The sequence below is a fragment of the Colossoma macropomum genome, unplaced genomic scaffold, assembly GCF_904425465.1.
Source record: "Colossoma macropomum unplaced genomic scaffold, Colossoma_macropomum, whole genome shotgun sequence".
Lineage (NCBI taxonomy): Eukaryota > Metazoa > Chordata > Actinopteri > Characiformes > Serrasalmidae > Colossoma > Colossoma macropomum.
In genome coordinates this window covers 34,484,431-34,508,822 of record NW_023494805.1, presented here as the reverse complement: position 1 = coordinate 34,508,822, position 24,392 = coordinate 34,484,431, and the positions used below count along the sequence as shown (strand labels likewise).

At 37.5% G+C, this 24,392-nt stretch overlaps 1 protein-coding gene across 4 annotated transcripts; it reads right to left on the bottom strand.

The window, feature by feature from the left end:
• Window positions 1-972: 972 nt before the first annotated feature.
• LOC118826757 (phosphatidate phosphatase LPIN2-like) lies at window positions 973-24,392 on the bottom strand. Of its 4 annotated transcripts, none has more exons than XM_036597828.1 (20): window positions 24,174-24,392; window positions 19,416-19,616; window positions 17,386-17,481; window positions 16,483-16,694; window positions 16,007-16,117; window positions 15,721-15,844; window positions 13,932-14,538; window positions 13,187-13,286; window positions 11,585-11,763; window positions 8,006-8,099; window positions 7,843-7,912; window positions 7,640-7,723; window positions 7,453-7,526; window positions 6,267-6,405; window positions 6,033-6,181; window positions 5,151-5,237; window positions 4,807-4,959; window positions 3,695-3,809; window positions 2,480-2,583; window positions 973-1,591 (listed from the first exon to the last, which is right to left on the bottom strand). In XM_036597828.1, the coding sequence occupies exons 2-20, from the start codon at window positions 19,605-19,607 to the stop codon at window positions 1,441-1,443; spliced, it is 2,841 nt and encodes a 946-aa protein (XP_036453721.1). In that variant the 5' UTR covers window positions 19,608-19,616; window positions 24,174-24,392; the 3' UTR covers window positions 973-1,440. The 4 variants fall into 4 exon arrangements, with proteins under 4 accessions (XP_036453721.1, XP_036453723.1, XP_036453722.1 ...); XM_036597830.1 differs by having other exon boundaries at window positions 15,721-15,841; XM_036597829.1 differs by lacking the exon at window positions 24,174-24,392 and adding an exon at window positions 21,555-21,673.

Genomic DNA, 24,392 nt, shown 5'->3' with positions numbered 1-24,392 from the left:
ATACAGCAAACACTAATAAACACCATTAACAGATCTGTGTGTGATTGTTGGGAGTCTCTAGAATGTTCTCCTCGTTTAAATTGTTCTAAAATTTACAGTGTTCTAGAGCATTCTCCCCTATTCACAATGCTCTAGAATGTTCTCCATGTACACTGTTGTTGAATGTCCTCCTCATTTATGCTGTTCTGTAATGTTCTCTACTATTCACGATTCATGATAATAATAATAATAATAATATATGCATACATATATACATACATATTATTTGTATAGTGCTTTACAGAATATGTGTAAATACTTAACAAAAGTGTATGTTAGGTTTTGTTTAAAAAAAAATTGGGATACTTTTATTTATATATAATTGGAATATGCAGTGTTTGTGTGTGAGAGGAGGGGAGCTATGGTTCTGGAAACCCTGTAATGCTAGATTTTTTAAAAGAACTAAAACAATAGAATAGTAACAACCTTACTACACCAAATTTCTTTTTTATGAATGCCGTTTACTGTTTGAGTGAGTGTGTATGGAAGCTGTTTATTTTACAGACCTGTGTAACGCTAGATTTTTTTAATAAGAGAAACTGTAGATTGTAAAAAAAAAACTTTCATATAGAAAAATCTACTGTACCAAAAAGCAACTTGTTTGCTCATTACAGTGATCTAATTGTACCAGTGAACTACATTATGCAATGCCTTTGTTAGTTTAATGGAAATGGAATGGAATATCTGAAAATGAAACATCAAAAACATCAGCTAATTCAAATGTCTCATTCAATATAAAGCATTATGGAAAATATTTCAGTTACATAACTGTAATTTTTGTAATGCCAAATACAAACAGTAAACTGTGGTGTTATTAAAACTTTTATAATGGATGTTCTGTTTCTACTGCAGTTCTTTAAAATCACACTTCAGGACAGCAAATTCAGTCATAACAGACACGAGTGCCTTTCAATGAACAGGACAGTCATATGTAAAATCATTAGGACTGTATTTACATCATAAGAGTAAATATAGGCAATATAAGTGATGTTACCTGTACAAATGAACTTTTAGCTCAGTACTTCATTTCAACTTGTATTTAATCAGCAGCACTGCACACATGTATACACAGTGAATCTCTTAAAGTGTCGTATACATGCGCAATCAGTCTGTGACATCTGTTCATATGTGTTAAACACAGCTTCAAACACAGCAGCATTTTTTCATGAATACACATAAATAGCATTAAGGCTTTTAAGCTCAGCTGCGAGACCCACTATACAGTAGTTTTAATTCTTAGTAGATGAATTTACAGAGAAAAGAATGCAATCCTCTACTAAAAGTGAAAAATAACAATCAGTTGGTTCAAGTGCTTTAAGATTACAAACAATAGTAGCATCACAATTAAGGTCAGTTCCAGCCTGACCAATCACAGTAGGCTTTCCTCAGTGGCTCAGCCAGTTAGAGTAACAGGATCTCTTCCAGGCAGACCTCAGCTACGGGCTGCCTCCAGTAGCAGAAAGAACTGAATTCTGGGTGAACAAAGACAGCACTTTGCTCTTTGTCGACCCAAGGGAAAACATGATCCACCAATTCGTTCAGGCGACTATACCTGCAGTAGATACACAGAAAATAAGAAGTTTACAAATCTGGCGGTGTTTGGAATCATGCATCATGCTATACAGTAAACTCCATGACAATGATATTTGACTTTTTTATGTATATTTTTGTAAAAGCTGCTTTTTTAAGTACAGCCTACTTTATGAAAAGCGTCTTAAGTGGGAAAATTTAAGCTAATTACACAGCTTGTGAGCTGCCTCTAGATAAGCTACACTAATCAGAGGCAACCAAACATCCATTTGTTGTGACATCACAACCACAAGTTACTGGCAGTCTGGCACACTACATTCAGGGGTCAAGTGGATATTCGGGTCTACTTGGCCAAAAAAAAAAATGGCCTAAACCTTAATTTATAGAAAATAATTGCAATTCAAATGGCAGTCAAATATTAGTCAGAAAAGTCGCAATTAGATAGTTTCCCCAAGTTGTTCTGCCCTAACATTACCCCGTTTGGTGCTGTTTCACTAGCCATTTTCTACTGAAACGGCATTTTCTGATCAGCTACCAAGCCAATTCATTTGATAACAACTAACTCCTTACATCTTAGGCTTATTATTCAGTTATTAAGCTTAAAGCTTATAATTCAGTAACTGTTATGATACCAGTATGTAAGTAGATGTAAGAGTGTGAGCCAACATACTGAACCTTACGATTTAATGGCTTAAATGCATAAACCACAGCAAGTAATTACAACACAATGAACAATTAATAACAGTAAATATGCTGTTTATACAGTTTTATGAAAAGCTGTATCTACGAATACAAGCACTTTCTTATTTGTCCTGTCATTTATTCAGTTACTCAGTGTTGGTTCTGGATAGACCTAGTGCAGCAGGAGTCTTTCCAACCCATGAGTGTGTGAACTGAGTCATAAACTTACGATGTCTTGTTGCCTCTGGTCAGCTCCTGAATGACCTCTCCTTTAGGGTTTACCGTGAATATGCGGCAGGCTGGAACATGCACTTGCTTATAGGCAAACACATCCTGGAAGCACACACACAGCTGAACTTATTCAGTAGTTTTCTGTGCTAGAAATCAACTTTACACTTCAACTCAAATGGGAAAATGAAGCACTACTGATAAAGGTTATAAGACAGCTGTACTTCAGATTATACATATACCAGGCCATTATATTCCTGAATAGCTCTTTTTTGACCCCTCTTAAACTGATCTAGCGACGTGCCCTTTCACTCCGCTGCCATAGAAGTTACAGTGCATGCATGTCCGCATTGGCCTGTAACATGCACCAACATGTAGAGTCTTAGCCTTTACATGTGCCACCTTGTTTTCTATCACTTTATAAAAGAAGCAATCATTGTTGGATGCACTGTGATCTTTTCTGAGCAAGCACACGCATACAGAGTGCAATTTAGATTAGAAGCACTTATCATTGCTTTGTTTAATCACATTATTAATGTGTAAAATGTTCCTGTTCATGCATTGTCTTATTCAAATAGTAGTTTGTGATACAAACTAAATAAAAATCTATGATTATTTGGCTCTGTTAGATCATGTTCTTTACATATCAAATAAATGCAACCACAGCATTCAGAAATCACATTATTTACAGAAAAGAGCAGATAAAATGGCAGATGCTCTGCGGGGTTAATCCTGTTAACAAATTCAATATGCTGTGGGGACAGACCTGCCAGGCTCCACTGTCATTAACAGGGGTGTAAAAATACATTGAGGCATAATATATAAATCTAAAAGTGGTAATTTGACAGTATAGGTCCTGGAATGTTAGAACTGATTATAATCTATTACAATACTATTCAATAAAGTATGCACTCATATTTGGACATCCAAAATATTAGGTTTGAACTGTGGTGAATTGTTTATATTTCATCAGTCACCAAATCATTTACTGAAGAACTGTAACTGAACCAACTGGTTGTGAGGTCAGAGATTTACACCCCTGGTCATTACAGCACAGTCCTTTGCAATGTTAGCTTATTTCTAGTGTAGCAATAAAGTAGCAAAGCAAGAACTTAAAACTGGTTCGGGATGATCACAGCTGAGGTAAGTGGACCAACCCTTCCACAATAAATATGCATTTCCTGAAACCTAAAAACAGCACAGTATAAAAGCTTACATTGCTGCGGTTGCCAAAGGCTGCATAGAAAGGCTGAGAGTTTTGAGGGAAGAGATTCTTGATGTCTGTTAAGCACTCAATCTTAAACTTCTCTGGCTTCTTCTCAATCACCTCCCTGTAAAAACAGAGTGAGAAGGTTTTTCATCATTTCCAAAGCTAACCTGTATTTAGCCTTCTTCCTGTAACCTTTATTTAACCTCTTAAACTCTAAGAGCCCACATTATGTTGCCCACACTAGGGAAGTACTCAATTACTCAGTCAGCCATTCATGGTGCCAGTATTCAAATACTGAAATCAATATCTGTGAACACATTATGTTTGAAGATGGAGAAAATATGCAAACCTCTAATTCAATAAATTATAAAACATGAACGTTTTGTGCATATTTGTAAGTAAGAATGTTATACTTTGCTACCCCAAAATGTGAGTGCCTGAACGTGAACATGTTAAGGGCAGGACAGACAGAAGTAGCACAGCCATTATCGCTATGTAGGCTTACAAACAGTTAAATGTATTTCTCTGACAAACAAATACGTTGGCATATCATTCACTGAAGAGGAAAAACATCTTCTAAACACAAGAAGTCTCCAACAGCATCCAGTGTTGAAAAAAACACCACAGCTGTTTTATGCTGGTCTAGTGCTGATTTAGCTGGTCACTCAGCATGGTCATGCTGGTTGCCCAGCATACCAGCATCCAAAACACAACATATGCTGGTTTTGCTGGTGAACATCTGGTGCTGCTCTACACTGATTTTCACACCGGGCCAGTCCTGTGACCTTAAAAAGCTCTACATTAATCTCAGTTGAAATTCATTTTTACTTTTGTTTGACATTGATTTTTTCCTGCCCCGCGGTTAACTGGATATGCTTTCATTAACTCCTATGAATACCTGAATATCAAAGTTAGTTGAATGGCACATCTCTAGTCCGCACTTCACTTCCTCTCTCTAATAGCTTTGGAACATAAATACTGGTTGCATTGTAGTTACAGAAAAAATACGTAGTTACGGAATAACAGTAACCAAAGTATAAAGTCTAATAACTGAATAATAAGCCTAAAGTTTAAGTGCTTAAACTACAGTGCGCGCGTGCATGTGTGTGTGTGTGTACCTGTGGAAAGCTGAAAACAGGCTGCTAGGTGAGAGCATTAGTGGTCCTCGCGGTAAAATGGTTCCTCTATCATTGACCCAGTGTAAGTATCCTCTAGTCATTCCTGCCATGCCAATTGCACGTGCTGAGCAGTATAAAAACTTATAGCCATTCCTGCGAAACACAACACAAACAGAGGTAGAGCAGCACTGCACTACACATAAATACTACAACATAAACACAGTGACCACTATGAATATATTGCATGGTGTCTGTTTAGTGTCTTTCAAGATATTAGGGCGTGAATGTGTTAATCAGTCTAGTTGTTAAGAGTCATGTCAGTTATGTGTGCTGTCACATCTTACTCATGTACAGTGTGGTAGAGTTTAGCAATGCCCTGATGCGTCCAGTCTTTTCCAAGCTGAGGAAGAAACTGTCCTAAAACATCAGACCTGAGAAACAGAGAGAATTAGCTTCAAGGCACTGACAAGACTTTTTTACTAATCCTACTATTACCAGGCTCTGATGTTCAGATACTCCTGACAGTACACACAACATACATTTCTTTTTCTTAGTTTTTCATTCCTTTACGCAAACAATAGACATATAGAATTACTGTCATATCAGACATAATTGCTGTCAAACTCATAACTCACAGAAATGGTCTAAAATTACTTGGAATAAAATCTTGGTACATACCATGCTTTAAAGTTAAGATCATTTTTCTTTCTCTTATGATGTTAATATTTCAGAGACAGGAGTCTTTCAGAGAGAATGACAATATTTGTCCATATAAACTGCACTGAAGCCATAAAATACTTAATTATTTGGTGTAATAATGTTGATGTTCATGGATTTCATCACTTTTGCAAAACTACTTTGTGGGGGAAAAAGTTGAAATTATAATTTTTTTCTCATACAGCATTAGGGCCTCTGGGACTTGACACGAAACATAAACATAAAACATAAGGGTCAATTTGCTGAATCAGATATAGTATGACTCAACAATAAACTTCTAAAATTAAGGTTATTTAAAGTGATGACATAAAAGAACTGCTTTTGGTTCCCTAAAGAACCTTTCAATGGATAGATTCATCTTTGTAAATCAGATGTGTGAGTGTGAAGAACCTCCAAATAAGATTCTATTCCAATTAAAAACATGTTTTTACCACAAAATTCTATGGGACAACTGACTGATCATACTCATATCTCTTGGTATCTCCTCTATGAATGGAATGGTAGCGTACTTGGTGATGGTGCCATCTATGTCAGAGATGACTATCTTGTCATTCCAGTGCCACAGATAGATGGTTCCCTCACAGCGGCAGGTGCCCTGGTACTGAGTGGTGATGCTGAACACAACATCATTGGGTCCTTCCTTCAGTCCCAGACTGGCCTTTTTCACATAAACATGCACAATTCAGACTTTACTGAACCACTTTCTCAACCACTTTACACTCTATATGGACAGTGTGCCTTACAATCTGATCTGATGAAAGCCGTAACGATTTCCTGTAGGAGTGCGTGTGAGCATGTCCATCCATCTGCAGGCGCTCAGTAAGAGCAGCTGTGTTCAGCTCTTTACAGTCTTCATCAGTGGAAGAGTCTGCTGCCACCTGTCTGTAAAAAACTAAATCTTACTCGTGACCTGTGGTGAGCTGTAACAAAGAAACCTAAATAGACTTTGTTGGTGTATTTTTTTGCAAGCAATATAAACTTTTATACTTCCTTAATTTACATAATTTACTTTTAATTAAGTTCATTTTTTTTCAATATGTATGTCAACACAAATAGGGGGCTAAACACACAAATTTAGCTTCAATTCCAGAATGATGAAAACCACATAAACCTTTAATCCAACATATTTGACTTAACAGAACAACAGAAAAAGAACTTAAAAACTTAAACACTGCACAAATTTACACTCTCCTATAAATGTAGCCTGTTGTCTAATTATTATCATAGCCTTGCCTTTATACCCAGTACAAATGTATAAGAATATTAGTAATATTTTAGCTCAGCACAGTCTTTTTGTAAGCAGTTAAAGTCAATATTTAAGATGCAATTTAGATTCTGATGGGGCAAACTTTAATTATCTCTAAACATCTACTTGGAGCACAGCGTTGAGGTTTTACAAGGAAGTGTGAATTAAATGTTAAAGTTTTTGCTTAAGTTTTTCATGGAAATCCATGATGTGTTTGGACAGGCCCTAACTGAGTTGTAGTGGAGTGACCCTCGAGTATTATAATATTTAAAATTTAGCATTACACACCAACATTTTTGCACAAGAAGACTGACAAACCTACAAAATGTTTGACTGTCATATATCAATTAATAGTTTTTACATATATACATTATACATAGTGTATACTTAATGTAAAATTAGATCACTGAGTAGAATTTTGGAGAGATGTTAACTTCTATTTACAAAATTTGCCACAAAATAATGCTCAGAGCAAGAGTACAGTTCCAAAAACTACAACAGTACCTCAGCTGAACAATGGAATGTTCCAATTTTATTTCCATAGAGGATGGTACTATCTATAGCAAATCAATTAATAGGCAATACAAATTCAATTCAAATATTAAAAAATGGAAAAACAGTAACCACACAAACATTTTAAGGCCGTTTATCTTATGAATCATCTAGATTTAGACAGCGCTTACCGTGGAACAGGGCTGTCATGGTAGTGAGACGGAACCCTACTGAGTAAATCTCGCGTCTCCTCTTTAGTCTCTGACTGCAGGAAATGAACCAAAGACATATTGGAAAACAAGTACGTGTTATACGTAGAAACACAGTCCTCTGCTTGCTTGTGTGTGCATATATGTGTGCATACAGGTGTTTACATACCTGTTGTACACTACTCTTCCTCCAGAACCACCAGCGGGTGGTCTTCTTTGGCATTTTTTCTTTTACCCAAGCATCTTCAGCTGCCTGCATTGCACATAAACACAATACACTATGATTACATTCGGCTCCTGTGGTGTTCTGAACTTCAAAATCTTTTTCAAATGAATCTTTGAATCTAATTTAATGAACACTAAAATCCAAACCTTGGGCAAATTCTTCTGAAAAGCTTGCATACTGAGAATCAGCGGTGCAGCTAGGGTCCAGTTATAATATCTGAAACATAAAAAGCTTAAGTGTTAAGCGCACTTTGGAAGCCACTGGTGAATCATGAAGATATGCAGAAATCATTTTACTGGTGTCACTGACCTGTTGTCAATTCTCACAACCAGGTTTGGGTTGTCAATGATGGCAGGATTGTCAGCAAACTGCTGATAGGTGACAATGTGTTCCAAAAACTTCTCTGTAATGACAAAAAGGGTTCATTATTCTCTACAAAACTGTAACTGGAATTGGAATAAAAAAGGACTAGCATAAGATCAGTATGGAATCTCACAACTATCTAACCGAACTTTCATTAGTTTCTATGCAATATGTGAAAACACCACTTTAATCAGAGTTGTAAATGTCAATGTGTACCACCGTACATGTGGGTTATGCATCATAAATACATTCTGAACACATTTATGTAGGTTACATTGAGTTATTTTGTGGAAAAGATTGATAGGACTAGAGGATAGCAGGGCATGTTTAGGTTTTTGCTAAATAATTTTTAAAATATTTGAGTAAGAATAATACCGTTCATACAAGCAATCTCTGCTGCAAATAAAAATGTAAAGTTTGTTTCAAGCACCTATCGTTCTACGAACAAAAAGAGGAGAGAGGTGAGTGAAAATGTTACAACTTACACCAAAGGCAGGGCTGAGTATAACAGACTGAGGGTCTAGTCAGTCACTAAAGTCTGGTAAATATATGCAAACACTATTAAAGAGCCCATATCATGGAAAATTGAAATGGCCTTGCTTTTTTTTAAATAAAGGAGGTTGAAGTAATATTTAAACATTGGTAAAGTTTCAAAATGTACAATTCTCTACCCTCAAGTGAACCAGTTCATACAGCCCTTAAATGGAAACTAAGCTGCAAAAAACTTTTATTTTGAATTCACTGTTTCTGTGATGTCATGAAAACTTAATTACATACATTCACTTGTTCAGTGTACATCAGTTTAACTTTGCCCGTACAAATTAAAGTTATAAGGATTGTTTCAGCTCTGTGCACTTTCTGAATGAGGCACAGGATGAATGAGGTTCTGAATCGATTCACAAATGTCAAAAATCGATTTTCTAAATATTTAATTGATAACGTGATATTGGCGGAACGCAAAAGGCGGAACTTGGAAGTGCGGAAGTGCAGCGCCCGGACAGTCTGTGGCAGCACATAACAAAAACACAAGTGGAAGAGCGAGAAATCCGACCGGCTCCCTCTGCATTAAAAGCCAGGTTAGGTCAGAAGTCACAACACAAATGTTAACATTTTGTCCTTTCAACAAAAATCAAACCACCTTGGGAGCCGCAACATTTAATGTCCAGTATGTCTCAGTATGTGATAATGTCCTAGTATAGGCTAAACAATATAAACAAAAACGTAGATTTACTTCGCTCTGCTTTAAGCTTCGCCTACAGCCGCTTTCCTCCCATCTCCGCCAGGAAACTTTTCCTCAGAAGCAGATCAGTTTCTCGTAATATGTCTTTCAACGACTGTTTTACGAGGCTGAAGTCGCTTCTTATTCTCCAGCTTCTTGTTCGAATTTTCCCGTTCCACCTTAAATTCTAACTGAGGCGCTGAATGTAAATGCGGCACCATTTAAGGTGGAACGGGAGAATTCGAAAGAGAAGCTGACTTCAGTTTCGCCACTTTTTACTGTGTGACAGCCTCTTGCTGCAGATTTAACGTACCAGGAAACCAACTGCGCTGCTTATAAATGCGAATAACGTGTCGCTGCTATGTGACCTGCAGTCTGCACGCCGGTTCTCAGTCGTTGCGAAACAGGGCTTTCGCGCTATGTTGCACACACCCCGTCTCAAAGATATTTTACTGACACAGTGATCCCTCCCCGTCTCTACAACAAGACCAAAACTGAAGTTATAAAATCACTAAAGAAAACGGGTAGAATAGCTGTAACGTGCTGCGTGGAGATCCACTGCCACTGGATCTTATTTCACCGTAACTGCGCATTTTATCCCAGATGAGTAGCAGCAGCTTCTCGTGCTCCAAACAAGAGCACTGAATAAGAGCCTTCAAGTTCACTTGCCACATCACTTCCATTTGTTTTATTAAAAAAGATATTGGAAGTAAATTCATTATGGATCATTACAAATACTTTGCTTTAAAAGTACCAAGTCACTTTAAATAACAATAACACAGAGTCACTTAGTCACTTTAAAATGTATATTGTCTCTATATTCTGTGTATATTCTGTGTATATTTTGTGTATATTTAATATATTTCAGTTGGTTTTTCTTGTATTTTTATTTTTACTTTCTGTAGAGTGATTAGCTGAGCCTCACCACAAGCATTTCAATGTGTAAATGTCCTGACATGTTGTGCAAATGACAAATAAACTTGAAACTTGAACTCGAAACTTGAACTCACACAGTGAGAAACTATAAATGCTATATAGAAAAAGATGCATCGAGATGCATCGATAATCGTTTTATAATCGCATCGCAGCCCTCTGAATCATAATCGAATCGAATCGTGAGGTGCCTAGAGATTCCCACCCCTAGTATTTACATACCATTTTTGTTACATAAACCCACATAAATGAACCTCAAGGAAAAAAATAAAATACTCAAACCATTTATGATATGGACCATTATATTCAATACAGTTTTTTGATTGAACCGGATGAGCCTTTCAATACAAAAACAATATATACATCCAAACAAATATGATCAGTGAAATTTGTGAATTACATTAGCCTGGCTAGCTCTCACTGTGTGTTGTTTGCATGCTTCAAATCAGTGCTATATTACAGCCACCAAGACGGTGATTAAAATAGTATAGATGTGAATTCTGTGTTATAAAAATTATGATGAAAAAGTTACTTTTCTGGTACACACACTCATCAGGGTGAAACTCAAGCAATATTTGTCAGATAGCTTTGAAAGTTAACAGATGTTATTGCTATGAGGATACGAGAAGAGGGCGGCACGGTGGCGCAGTGGGTAGCGCTGTCGCCTCACAGCAAGAATGGCCTGGGTTCGATTCCCGGCTGGGTGACCAGGGTTGTTTCTGTGTGGAGTTTGCATGTTCTCCCTGTGTCTGCGTGGGTTTCCTCCGGGTACTCCGGTTTCCTCCCACAGTCCAAAAACATGCAGTCAGGTCAACTGGACGTGCTAAATTGCCCCTAGGTGTGAGTGTGTGTGTGGATGTATATGTCTGTTTGTCTGCCCTGCGATGGACTGGCGACCTGTCCAGGGTGTATCCTGCCTTCCGCCCGATGACAGCTGGGATAGGCTCCAGCACCCCACCGTGACCCAGAAGGATAAGCGGTTTAGATGATGGATGGATACGAGAAGATGACCAAAAGCACAGGCTATTTGAATCTGTTTAACTACATAAAACATCCATGTTACATTTTAACCCATGTTGTTGGGTTGTGCCCCGCTCTCCCCTATCCTTTAAGCAGCTGCATAAAATGTAAACTTGCAAAACTAATTCTATTTGTAACTGGAGTAATATTGCAGATGGAGGTAAAACATGCATCAGCATAAATGATCTTACAGAATCAGACTGATTAACGGCGAAATCGGATTTCATCAAAAGCAAATCTAATTATAATGAGGCCAGTGATTTACATCCCTAATTGCAACTACATACACTGTTATGTGAAATACTTTTTTAAATTCGTGTGAGTGTGTGATGGGAGTTTGCATGTGTGTGTACCCTTGTTAATGTGAGCGTTGTCTCCAAGGCCTCCACAAAGTGACAGTGAGACGGCTGGCAGATCCGCAGCAGAATCAGACAGACATTCAGTACCACTGTCTACAGCAGCACTGCCCACAGAGTGAGGAGACTGAGAAGCTGAACACACACACACCTCCTCACACTGTCCTACAGACTCACTACACACACACACACACACACACACACACACACACACACACACATACACACAAAGTCATATAAACATGCATAGATATATGCAAAGGTGTAATTTTGTTGTTTTTCTAAGTGAAAATAAGTTAACAAGCCTCTACACTTGTACACATTTCTGCATATTGTAATTACTGTTTATTTTATTATTTATATGAATTTAACATATGGGAAATAACAAAACACAAAAAGTTATGGCACGTTTTATATTTTATGTTTTTCCAACATGTTAAGCTCGAATAGTAGATATTATAGATAATAAATAGATACTGTACATTAAATTTCCAGAAAATTGCCATATTTAAGTTTGTTCCCTGTACAGCATGTGTTGTCCTTAGGTATTCAAACTATATATTAATCACAGAGAAAAACATTTTGATGAGTGCATGTAAGCTCTGCTGAATGGCTCCACTTACACACCACTGCATAAAAGCCAGATTATGAATTTGTATTTGATGAGCTTGTCACTAAGGGTGGATCTTGACTAACCACTAGCCTTAAAGCCTTTTCCAGTGCAAGGCTAAAGATTTGTGGTTTATGGACTAGTTCTAGCTAAAGAATGCAGGCCCAGTGATCCCATTAAGTGAGTAGACTTGCTACTTGATTATTAAAGTAAAATAAAAACATAACTACATTTATACACAACAAAAACACTGTTATATTTTACCCTGCGCTAGGTAGTACCCTTAACTTTGCTACACTTTAAGCAATAACTGTTAACAAAAATTTGCAGAAAAATGCCATATTTAGGTGTGTTCCTTGTAGAGGATGTATACTTATTTTCACTTAGAAATTCAACTAAACATATAATTTGACCCAGGGTGTCCAAACTTTACAATATTGTGTTGTCCTAATGGCAAGATGAAAAAAGACGTGTTTGCATGGGCCCATGTCCTATATATATATATATATATATATATATATATATATATATACACACACACACACACACACACACACACACACACACACACATATATATTTTTGCATAACTATTTTCCAACCTCTTTTTATCCCTTCAAATAAAACAGGCTGTTTTTTGTTTTGCCTGTAAGACTGACATATGAATATTGATATATGTATATGTATGTACAGCGCCGCAAAAGCTGAGACACTCCCTATAACATCAGCATGTATGGGTGGTGCTGACCTGCTGTAACTCGAATAGGTGGATGTATGTAAATTAATTGGATCTCATGACCTCACAGAAACAATGAATTCAAAAGCTTAGTTTCCATATATGGGCCATTCGGACTGGGTAGTGAATGGTATGAAATGGGCCCTTTAATGTACATTAACGTGATTTCTGATATGACAGTGATGACGCAGTGTTATGATTTCATTAACTAATGATCATTAAATTGTAATGCTGGTAATGTTTTGCTGAAGTACCTTTTCGGAAAGTAGCGAGCAGCGACGTGAGGCTCTAAAGCAGTGAGATCATCCAGGTAAATATCCTCTGGACCCTGATGCTGACTCCTCTTCCTCACACCTTCATCATAAACACACCGTTGTATATATATATACAGGCAAGCACAAAGATACCGGCACTACTGTGACACACATGAACTGAGGGATCAAGGACATTTTGTGGTTTGGTTTTACTTTGGTTTTACTGTGCAAATTCACTGCATCATGACCAAAGGCACCAAGGCAAACCATTCACATGGGCAATTACCATGTTTTTACCAGTAAAAACACCAACACTAGTATAAAACTAGGATAAAAGCAACTAAACATTAATGTAGTAAAAAGTAACAATAATTATTTGTTTTCAAAATAGTAGTCAAGATAAGAGCTAGTTCGAAGAACAAAGATTAAGCTCCAGATTTCTCCTCAACGCCCTTAGCATGGGTAGGAAATGTGACAAAAAATATAATATCACAAAACTTCAAGACATTTTTTCAGTACAAAGTATGAATCACAATATTTAGTTTTCCTTAGGTTTAATAAGTTTTATTAAACCTAAAAATAAATGTAATACCATTACATTTGTGCTTGTAAGTAGAAGAGGACATATTAAATTATGAATATACTATTATTGTGTAGAACATCTTTTGCCTTGTTTTTCCACTGTGAACATAATAAATTATTTTAAAGAACACTTATTCATGAGGACAAAACTAAAAATGTTTACCTCTCCTCTTAGAAGACGTGTCTGGTCTGGAGGACGGGCACTCTGGGCAGATTTCACGGACATCCCCCAGCAGACGAGCAGCAGCTTGCGGCACACTCACAGGCAGCTTGCTCCTTCCCACAGAACCAGCAACAGAATCAGTGCTTGATGGGGACAACTTGGACTTTAAGGTAAGAGGTTCTGTTTTGGACATGTGGAGTTCTAGTTTGTTTGTATGAGCTTCTGTTTGCTGCACATGAGTCTGTGACTCTAATTTGCTTTCTTGAGTTTGGAGCTTGAATGCATGAGGATCAGAGTCAAGCTTATTTGTATGAGCGTCTGATCTGTGTGGATGAGGTTGGAATTTAGGGTCCACTTGGTTTATGTTAGGATCTGGCTTTGATGTGTGGCATTGCAGTGGCTGCGTTTGAAGTTCTGGTTTGGCAGTGTGAGGTTGAGCTGGTTGAACAGGGTTTCGAGGTTGTGGTTTGACAATGACTGGATGAACACCTGCTTCATTCTGTTCTGTTGGCATGGCACCTATGTTGTTGATGACTCGGAAGTGAGTGCTCTCCGACGGCATAATGCTGTGTGTCTTCAAAGGTTCCGCCCACTCTCTGCAGCTGAACTGAAAGCATTTTCAGGAACAAGAGACAAAATAGAAGTAATGTAATTTATACATTGTTCCCCTTATCCCAAACGTACTTGAGTAAGGCCATGAGGCTGATGTTGCTAACAAATACTGGAACCTTACAACCACAAATGAGATAATTATAGTTTCTGATACTGTATGACACACTGTTATCTATAAAAAGAGTCAAATGTAATCACAATTCAGGCTTCAAGGTGGCTGCTACTACTGATTTAGCTACTGTAGTGTGTTCAAGAAATGTTTTGCATGTTAGTTTAAGTTATTAGTTCTTCAGCATTTATTCACAGGTTTATTCTAATGAAGACTATTATTATGAAGGTGGGGCTAGTCTGCTGGAGGAGCAAAAGAGCTGAGAGTCAGATGTGAGCTGAAGCTTAGAATAAGCTGTCAGAGAAAACTCTGCTTATGTATGGCGTAGCTGTGGCCAACAACAGCTGGATAATAAAGCACCATGACTTCTGCAAAAGCTGTGTCTCTTTTAATAGTGTGAATGTTACTATACAGTTAGATGATTGTATAGTTTGCATTCATAAAAGTAATAAACTCTGTATTGGTCATATAGTTTCCATAATACGAATTTTAATTGTTGGCTACATTAGCCTTGTAACTTCAGTGAAAACTAAAGAAGCACATCTTCAGACGCCAAAATGTGTCGTGGCCGATCAACTACATTTATGGTAAGGAGAACATTGTGCAAATCTATTTAAACTTGTCTATTTAAACTTGTCTTTCTATACATCAGTTTTGTCTGCATTTCCTCAATCAAATAGTTGCAAGATGTCAGTGCAGTTTCTGAATTAAACTAATTCCATTCATTTTACTATGTTTTAAAATATCAAGTTCATGCCCTGACTGGAGGATAACATTTGAAATTCAGTCAAACACAGTCAAAAAGAAGCACAGTTACACCCACTGATCTCATGTCTATTTAATGTCACAGACTCAGACAATTATATCAAAATGAAAAGATGAGTAATAAGCGTAACCGAATCTATACTCCAAATTAAAATCAGTTAAGCTTGTGATCTACTGGGGAAAATGTAGCCCAAAACTTTTTCTTTAGACTTGACATGCACAACCTGCCTTGACATAAATTGATGTCAGTAATATTCTCCTACAAAAAAGTATGAAGTATGATTATATTCAGTGAGCTCATACCTTGGTGGCCTCTGGCAGTTCTCCCCATGTCCACTGCATATGGGAGTGATTCCGCATGGCGCTTTCTGACCTCACTGACAGTTCTGAGTCACTCTTAGGGGAGCTGGGCTCTGACACAGTCCTGCTGAAAAAACACTCTGTGAAAATGTGTTTGTATGCTGCACAAGTGTGTCTCTGTTTATACTGGACTGGAATCTAGCTATTAGTATGTTGTACATGTTAAGTAGTTTGAAATGTAAAAATGCAGATTAAGTTTGAGTATGGCTACATGGATGTGTGTGCGCACCTGTCTGTGGTCCAATCTCCATCAGAGAGTGGATAACTGTCTAAGAGACGGTGTGGAAGATTCTGTCTCGGCTCAAGTGAATCTTTCACTGCAGAAAATGATGATGATGCCCTGTAAATATACACAAAAGCATAAATTAGTTGTAGTGTACTTAATTGCAATTACATCCGATTTACATTCTATATTGACAGGCTTCAGTAGAAAGGAGAAAAGCATGGCCAAAATGTAAAGGATGATTTCTGCAAAACTACACTGTACATGATGAATTAGTAAACTTCGTAAATAAATAAATACATTTCCCTCAAATTCAGATCATAATGAAATATCTCTGTTTCTACTTACAAACACAAATATGTCAACATTTGACAGGCCCTTTGTGTAGCTGGAACATAGGCTAGGAATGAGCATTAGCATCACTATATAACTGCAAGTGTCTGTAAGCACTGTCTGAATTTAATAGTAAGTAACTGCATTACTGATTGGCTGCAGCTGAGCTTTGCTCTTCTTTTCTCTGTTCGGAAGTTTTGTGTTTTCTCCTCCTTCTTTTCTTCTTTTTCACCACTCCACTCCCTCCATCCTCTATTACTCCATTCTCCTGGCACGGTTCAGACATGCGTGAGTCACGGCCCCAGAACACCGGCTCTTCAGTTGGGATCGGCGAGGTGACCAGATGAGCGGGGATGGTTTCCTGTAATTACAAAAAACTGATCAGGACAGTGCAATGAGTTCAGTTTTTCCACTAAGGCAGTTTCCGTCAGCACGATCATAGAGACATGGGTGCAGACACTTTTACTTCATAGGCCCTTAAACCGAACAAGTGTCCACTAATAATATCATCTAAAGAATACAGGGAGTTACACCACTTACAGTATATAACAGAACTACCCTGTGTGCCATACTGTGTATTTTTAATATCTAGTTTTGCTAATACATTAATGCCATACAGCTGTTAAAACAGCTTTATAAGTAAGCTGAACAATGCTCTTTAGGCTAAAATGGTGGTCACAATTCAACTGCATTGTTTTTGGTATGTTAGAATCAATTATAGTTAACCACATTAATATTCATTACAGTATGCGTTCATTTTGACCAAAATGTTATTCTCAGGCTATTTTCCTAATTTTTATTAATCTAAAAAAGCAAACGGTTCATGTCTATTTAATGTATGTAAACCTCTATGTAAATAGTTTCTCCATTCATATTTTTCAGTCCAGTTTTAATAATTCAGAAACGTAACTAACTAACTGAATGAAAATTTGTGTATTTAAGATATCATGATGCAGTGAATAGTTTCCTAAAGAATCTAACTGATCGAAAAACATTTCTGTGAGGCGATTTTGACCCCTAGTGACAAAACCTTATACCTTAAGTCAACTCACATTGGCATGCTGGGTCTCCTGCACAAAGAAAGCCTCTCCATTGTCACCCAGCTTCATATGCAGGTCTACTGGTGAACCGTTCACCTCAATGTCAATCTGCAGTGTGAGAAAAAAAAAGAATATTTCTTGGAATGACTACTGACTGAGCAGAAAATTCCCTTCAGTGCCCTAAATGTATTTTATCTTTGCTCATTATTTAAGGTTCATTACTCTTCAAAACTGTTTACCAATTATAAACACAGAGAGTTTACAGTGGTTGCATAAACTGGTCTGACAAGTCTAATGGACCATATACCTTAACAAAGCAAACTAAATAGACCATGAGGTCAGAGGCAAGCAAATGTCTACAGGGGAAACATGGTCACTAGATGTAGGGGACATGCAGAACTAGGCCTAGGTTATAGAAACAATGTTCTACAAAAAATTGTCCAATAGTATATAGTATTCAATAGTACATCCACTAGCAGTAACCTGAGTGTTGAATAGTGCTATGGACACAGATGTTGCCAAAGATCCTCATTCAGCAACCTCACATACTATGAGTGAAAAGATTTTTTTTTGCTTTTGCAAGATGGAACTGAAAACAAATACATATTAATTCATTTTTTTGTTGTGTAGATGTCTACTTCTGTTTTAACATGATAATTCAGCAAAAAATAACATTTACACAATTCTCCCCATATCCCAAATGACCACATGTTTGGTGTCTGAAGTTTGTTTCGATAGTTTGCCACTGCATCTCTGTTAGCATCGTGTAAACTGCATGCCTACATCATCACACACTTGCCTTAATCTGTGTCAAATTGTTAAATAATCTTATTATTAATAATCTTTGAGTTATAATTAAGCAAAAAAGTAAAAAAGAAAACTGGACAACAACAAAACTGGAGATACAAGATTTTGTCGCGAACACAACGATATGTTGCACGCATATGTCATTCTAACATGATAGAAATGTGGAATAAATAACCATCTACATAATCGTTCTTGTTGAGATGCTTGAATGCTTTTGTGCCGATGTCTAAACTCAACCTGTCAACAGAAACCAGCATTAAAGAAACACTTCTCAGAGGAACCTGTACAAATTACTTACTCTAATAAAGTCATTTCATTTCAACTTTTTAAATTTGTTTACACTGTCATTTACAGGTAAAACCATAAAGCAATGCCACTACTTAGCAGTGTTTAATGGGTACAGATTTCAACAGCAACAACAGGCAATTCCAAGCAGTGATTATGACACCATATTTATGTGTACTGTGAAGCACTGTGTTTTCTTGAGAAGTTAACACTGATAAGATTCCTGTTTTGCAGTACTTTCAGTTTCACACGGCTGTGGCCGCTGCAAACTGCATGTTGTCCTAGAATGGCTCAGAGATATTTAATGAGTGATAAAATGATAAATTAACAAGTAAGCACACATTGACTTAGCTAAAACAGTACTGAACAACACTTTCATTACGCACCCAGACATTTCAGCCAAAATCGCGAAATACAGTGGTGACGTGAAAAATAAGACAGGCAGATAAAAAACAGTTTGCCATACAGTGTCAGAAACCACCCACTGTACAATGTTAATTAATTAGCAAACTTCAGACACTAGGAAAGTCTTGGCTGATTGACTACATTTGGGCTAAGAGGGCAATGGTGTAAATCTGTCTTTTTCATAATGCATGCAGTATGGTCTCATGCAAGGATGCACAATGATAATGGAACTGTACAAGTGGTGGTGGATAATTGCTTAAAAGTAGCATTGGACAGATGATTTGATGATGTATTTATTGTATTACAGAAAAGCAGAACATTTAGGGGACACTGGAGTACTGTGCTAAAATATCATCATTTTATTAATTGTAGTACATTTGTAACCCTCTAAAAATAAGTATCATAATTCTCTGTAATGCTAATTCAGGTAAATCTAGTCCCAGTTTCTACATTTTATTAATGCTTATGCAGCAGCATTAACATTAGTAGATATATACCTGGAGAAGTTTGGATATCAGTTGATACTAATATTGACTGCCACTCACCACTTTCTCTCTGGAGCGTAGGACACCCAGCTTGCCGAAGCGGACGTGGAAAGGCGAGCACTGGAAGGTTCCATCAGGCTGCTGCACCACCACCACATCAATACATCCAGAAAGGGTGGCCTGATTCAGACCTTTATACAGCTCTCTGACCGTCACCAGCACCTGCCCTGCCAACTGACCCACATAGTTCATACTGCCCACCTGAGACAAGGAGACAGCGAGACAAAGAAAGAGAGAGAGAATTTACAATACAGGGAATACCTAGCAGCAGCCACTCAATGTAAATTTCTTGTCAAAGTATTTGTTAGTGAAATTTCCCAACATGACATGACAGATCCAAGCTGCTGTCCAATGACCTGTTTGTAAGAAAATAACACTAAAGATTAGGTGTTTTGACATAAAGAACTTAAAAATGTAATGTTCTCTTTTTCTCCCTGCAGTGTCCTTTGCTTGGTAGTCTTGGAGGCTCGCATTAGCACCGACAGAGAATCTGATCCTACATCAGCACGCCTACTCTGAGGAGCTTGGTGAGTATGCTTGGTGAGCCCTGGTCTTTGAGATTTGTAATGAGTATTATGAAGGTCTAAATGAAAATATAAGGAGTAAGAATTTAGTTTTTCTCTAGGAATGTAACTGTGAATGTATATGTCTGTCTGTCTGCCCTGCGATGGACTGGTGACCTGTCCAGGGTGTATCCTGCCTTCCACCCAATGACTGCTGGGATAGGCTCCAGCTCCCCCCGCGACCCAGAAGGACAAGCGGCTTAGAAGATGCGTGTGTGTGTATGCGTGTCTTGGAATGTAAAAGTATAAGCATTCAATTGTACTTGAAAAAAATACACTTTGAATGTAATGAGGTACAATCCTTTAAGTATTTCCCATCTCTGTCCAGGCTACACTTGGTAAAAATTAGCAAAAATTACTATGAAAAAAATCTTTGTAATTCTTCAGCTTGATTCTTGACTTCTCTGCATTCTTCCATGCTTATGATGAACAGCAGGTCTTCAGCTGAACTATTTTGTGGCACCAACAACAAATACAGGAAACTCCATCCCATTTACTGTAAGCAACACACTGAAACTAGCTGAGCAGTATTAACAGCTCTAATCGACTTAATCTCTGACTGCACTGTGAACTTTATTTCTCAGAAAAAAAAACTTTGCCAGTAACATTATAACAATGGGATTCAATAGACTGTTGTTTCTGAATGACAGTCAATACATTTCAGTAGTAAAAGGGAAGTAGCTCAAAAACAGATTTAACATCTCGATTCATATCAGACACAAAATAAGGCATCTTTACAAAGCAGAACTATATTTAACACTAGAGGTGGACAACATGATAGTACGTTGTCATTATGGTGATACATCGTGTCACAATAATATATTTTTCTGTGTATACATTTGTATGCAAAGTTTGCGCACCCCTGCTCAAATCACATGTTTACACATCCTCTATAGCAGTCCAGCAGTTTAGTGATTTACCTGATTAAACTGTGCTGGACTCTAGCCCTCAGTTCCCCACCTCTGTACTACAGAGAACATATTTTCTGAATTTACCATATTGTAAAAAACACAAATAAAACAAAATGCAGCCTATTTAGAAGTTTTGGCACACTTTATATTTGATGTTTTCTTCCCAACATGTCAAACCCAGCAAACAAACAGAAACTGCTCACTAAAATTTGCAGAATAAATGCCATATCAAGTGTGTTCTCTGTAGAGGATGGGTATCATCAGTACTTTTACTGTAGGGCAATGAAAAACTGCATGTACCATAAAAAAGACCAGTTATAGAAAGCCTGTAAACAACAACCCCTTGTAGCTGACATTCAAAAACCTGCACAGTTATACATTTATTTTTTTTTAAACAGCACTATTGTTTTGCTGGTGCATTTGGTGCATTCCACCTTGTTCCTCAGAAAGACTTAATGTTATGATACACTTGTACATGGTAAGATACCAATGAAGTTGTTCCATTTTTTGCCCACCCTTAAAATGAATGACCTCACTCCATCACACAAACCATGTAAAATCTACACCTCACCAGAGTCCAGGATAATCTTAGTAATGTCTCCAAATCACAGTCCATTATAATCTATGCATGCAGGATGTTTCTGTCTGTTAGTCTTTCTCTTTACCTCTCTACTCTTCTGTCCCCTGTATGGTCTGTGGTGCACTGTTCCTCAACCTGGACCTTTGACCACTCAGTGGAAAATCCCAGAGTGAGAGTGAAAGAGGGAGAATTAAAACCTTTACATAACAAACATTAGCAGTCTGTCGAAGCCTAGTCTAATCAACCATGCGTCTGTACTTTACACTCTTTCTCCCAAACTCTCTCATTTCATTCTCCCTTCTTCTACCCAACCAACAATAGGGAAGTACAAAATAGCAAAAAAGGTTTGCGTCATTCTTCTCATATGCCTCTAAACACATCTATGCTTAGTGGGGTAAATGCTGGCATATTTGAAAAAAACATAATTCGTATTAATAGAAAATCAACATTATCAAGAAGTTCTGTCAGCAAGAGAAATCTGAGTGCCTTACAATAGAAAAGTCACTTTAATGTTCAACTGCAGGCTGGCTTACCTCAACAAACTTCACATTTAAATATTTACCATAAAAAATTCACATTTCATCAAGACAACCTTAAATCACACCTGCAGTATAAAACCGAGCGGCATACCTTATTATTTCTATTTATTTATTTATTTATACTTATTCGCATATAAATTAAAGGTGGAAGATCAGAATCGGCCAAGTTGGGAATCGCAGATTTTTGCTCTAAACATGCGACTGGCAATCTGCCAATGTATTTATTTATTTATTTATTTTTATTTAATTTGTTCGATCAGTGTTGCATTTTTATGAGGTTAACAGCTTGTGCTACACCTGTACTAAAATGTTGTAGTGTAATTATATGTTCCATTCTACTGAATTAGTTCAGTCTGGAGACCCACAGTAAAAAAAAAAACTATTAAATCAAAAAGATCTAAAAAAAATACACAAATAAAAAAAACAGGTAATTATTATTTTCACATGTTGAAATTTAGAGGTTAGGGTTTGAGGCATCCACCTCCCAACAGAAAATACCCTAATGCTTTGGGTTTAAATAGATTACAACACAATCCTTGTAAATGTCTAAAGTCTGAATAATTGAATTGTTTATTCAGTAGCATTTTCTTCTACTACAGTTTCAACTAAAGCAGTAGAACAGTACATGTACACATATTCAATTGCATGTTATCAGTCATTTACTGCCGACACACTTTAACATTTTAAATAGCTACAAACTTCACAGACTTCATCATTTCACATTTAACAACTCACACTTCCGTTAATGAAGGGTTAACTCGGGTGTGTGTACAGGCTCACACGTGTGAGGTTAGGCTTTTTAACGCATGATAACTGGAATGCTCAGCCACAAGACTTCTCACAGATACATTCTCACACAGACACATACACACACAGGGCTTGGTACAGTCACCACATCCTGCCTCTTACATTCTCTTTGTCATGGTATAAATATCAGCCTACAGCGTACAGAAAATAGTTTGACATCTAGTTGACGTTTTCTGTTATTTACAGTCACTGGTGACATTTCAGACCTAATAACTCACGAATCCAGTAAATATTTAAAGAGCATCGCATCCACTTTATAAGAAACCCCTATCTTGTACATTCACTCCCCACCCACTTTATGAGCTCCACCTACATTGTGGTTCCACTATACAGGTCAACAGACTGTAACCTATCTGTGGTCATGTGCAATTCAGATATCCCCACTCCATTCATCAATGGTCAGTTTCTGACCACAGGGCGTCAGAGGTCCTACTTTCTTAAAAAGGATGGTTCATTAAATGTTCTTTAGTAAGTAGAATGGTTCTGTTTAGAGCTACTAGTCCTAAATAGTACCATTTCATGCCTAAATGGCTCTCTGCATGGTTAAATGGTTCTTCAGATTGACAGAGAACGTACCATAGTTTTATATAGAATCTTTGTGAAAATGGTTCTATATAGCACCAGAAAAGGGCTCTTCTATTGTTACGATGTCAACCCTGTTCTTGTGCTATATAGAACCATTTTAAAAAAGATTCTATATAAAACTATAAACAACACATTCTCTATCAATCTAAAGAACCATTTAACCATGCAAAGAACCATTTGGGCATGCAATTAGTTCTTTGAGTGTTCATGGTTCTATATAGAGAACTATATATACAGAGACGTATCTCCTCTAATTGGCTCTACAGTCCACTGGACAGATGACGTCGAGTATCAGGTGAGTCCTGCTCACACTTTCTCCTGTCCTTGTTGTTGTTGCCACATTAAGCCAGTTGATCCGAATTAACGTGTAAAGCGCCTCTCACTGCCACCGTATGCTGCTCGGTACGAGGACCAGCTGAGAAAATCTCACCAGACACACGACCCGGCCAGTACACTCCAACAGAGGAGAAGTAAACACTACATACCAGCAAGAAAACCTCTAGCTACCACTATTAGAGTTACTACTTTGATCTGGAGAAAGTTGATAGCAGCAGCACAACACCTTGAGCTTTATCTGAGGTCCCACTACAAACTCTACATCATGTGGACAACGTAAAGACAGCGTTTATCACAGACTGTGGATGTAATGATTCGCCATTATGGCTATAAACGACAAACAGTCAGTGAGATTGTTCATAAATTAACTTTACAGATAAATTAACTTTAAATTAACGTCACAGGTTACCGAGACGACTCTCGGTGTCTTTGCTCACCTGGTCGGGTCTCCAACTCGTCTGAAAATGCTGCTCGCTCTCATTCGGTGTCCTTGTACCCCAGACAGAAAGTGCTATTTACGAATATCAACTGTTCACATATGTGAGGACGTCGTCGTTGTACGGACCGTCTCTTGCCTTCTCTTCTTCTCCTCTCTGATGTAAACGACAAGTGGGTCTCAATTAGTAACGGTCCATTCCCGAACGATTCTGTTTTGA

Bases quoted from the DNA above. Each gene is read 5' to 3' on its own strand.
- LOC118826757 (XM_036597828.1), bottom strand. From the start codon at position 19,607: ATGAACTATGTGGGTCAGTTGGCAGGGCAGGTGCTGGTGACGGTCAGA. The intron at 7,724-7,842 runs GTTTGGATTTTA...TGTGCAATGCAG, and splicing joins TTCAGAAGAATTTGCCCAAG to GCAGCTGAAGATGCTTGGGT. The intron at 5,238-6,032 runs GTACGCTACCAT...TCTGTTTCTCAG, and splicing joins ATAGATGGCACCATCACCAA to GTCTGATGTTTTAGGACAGT.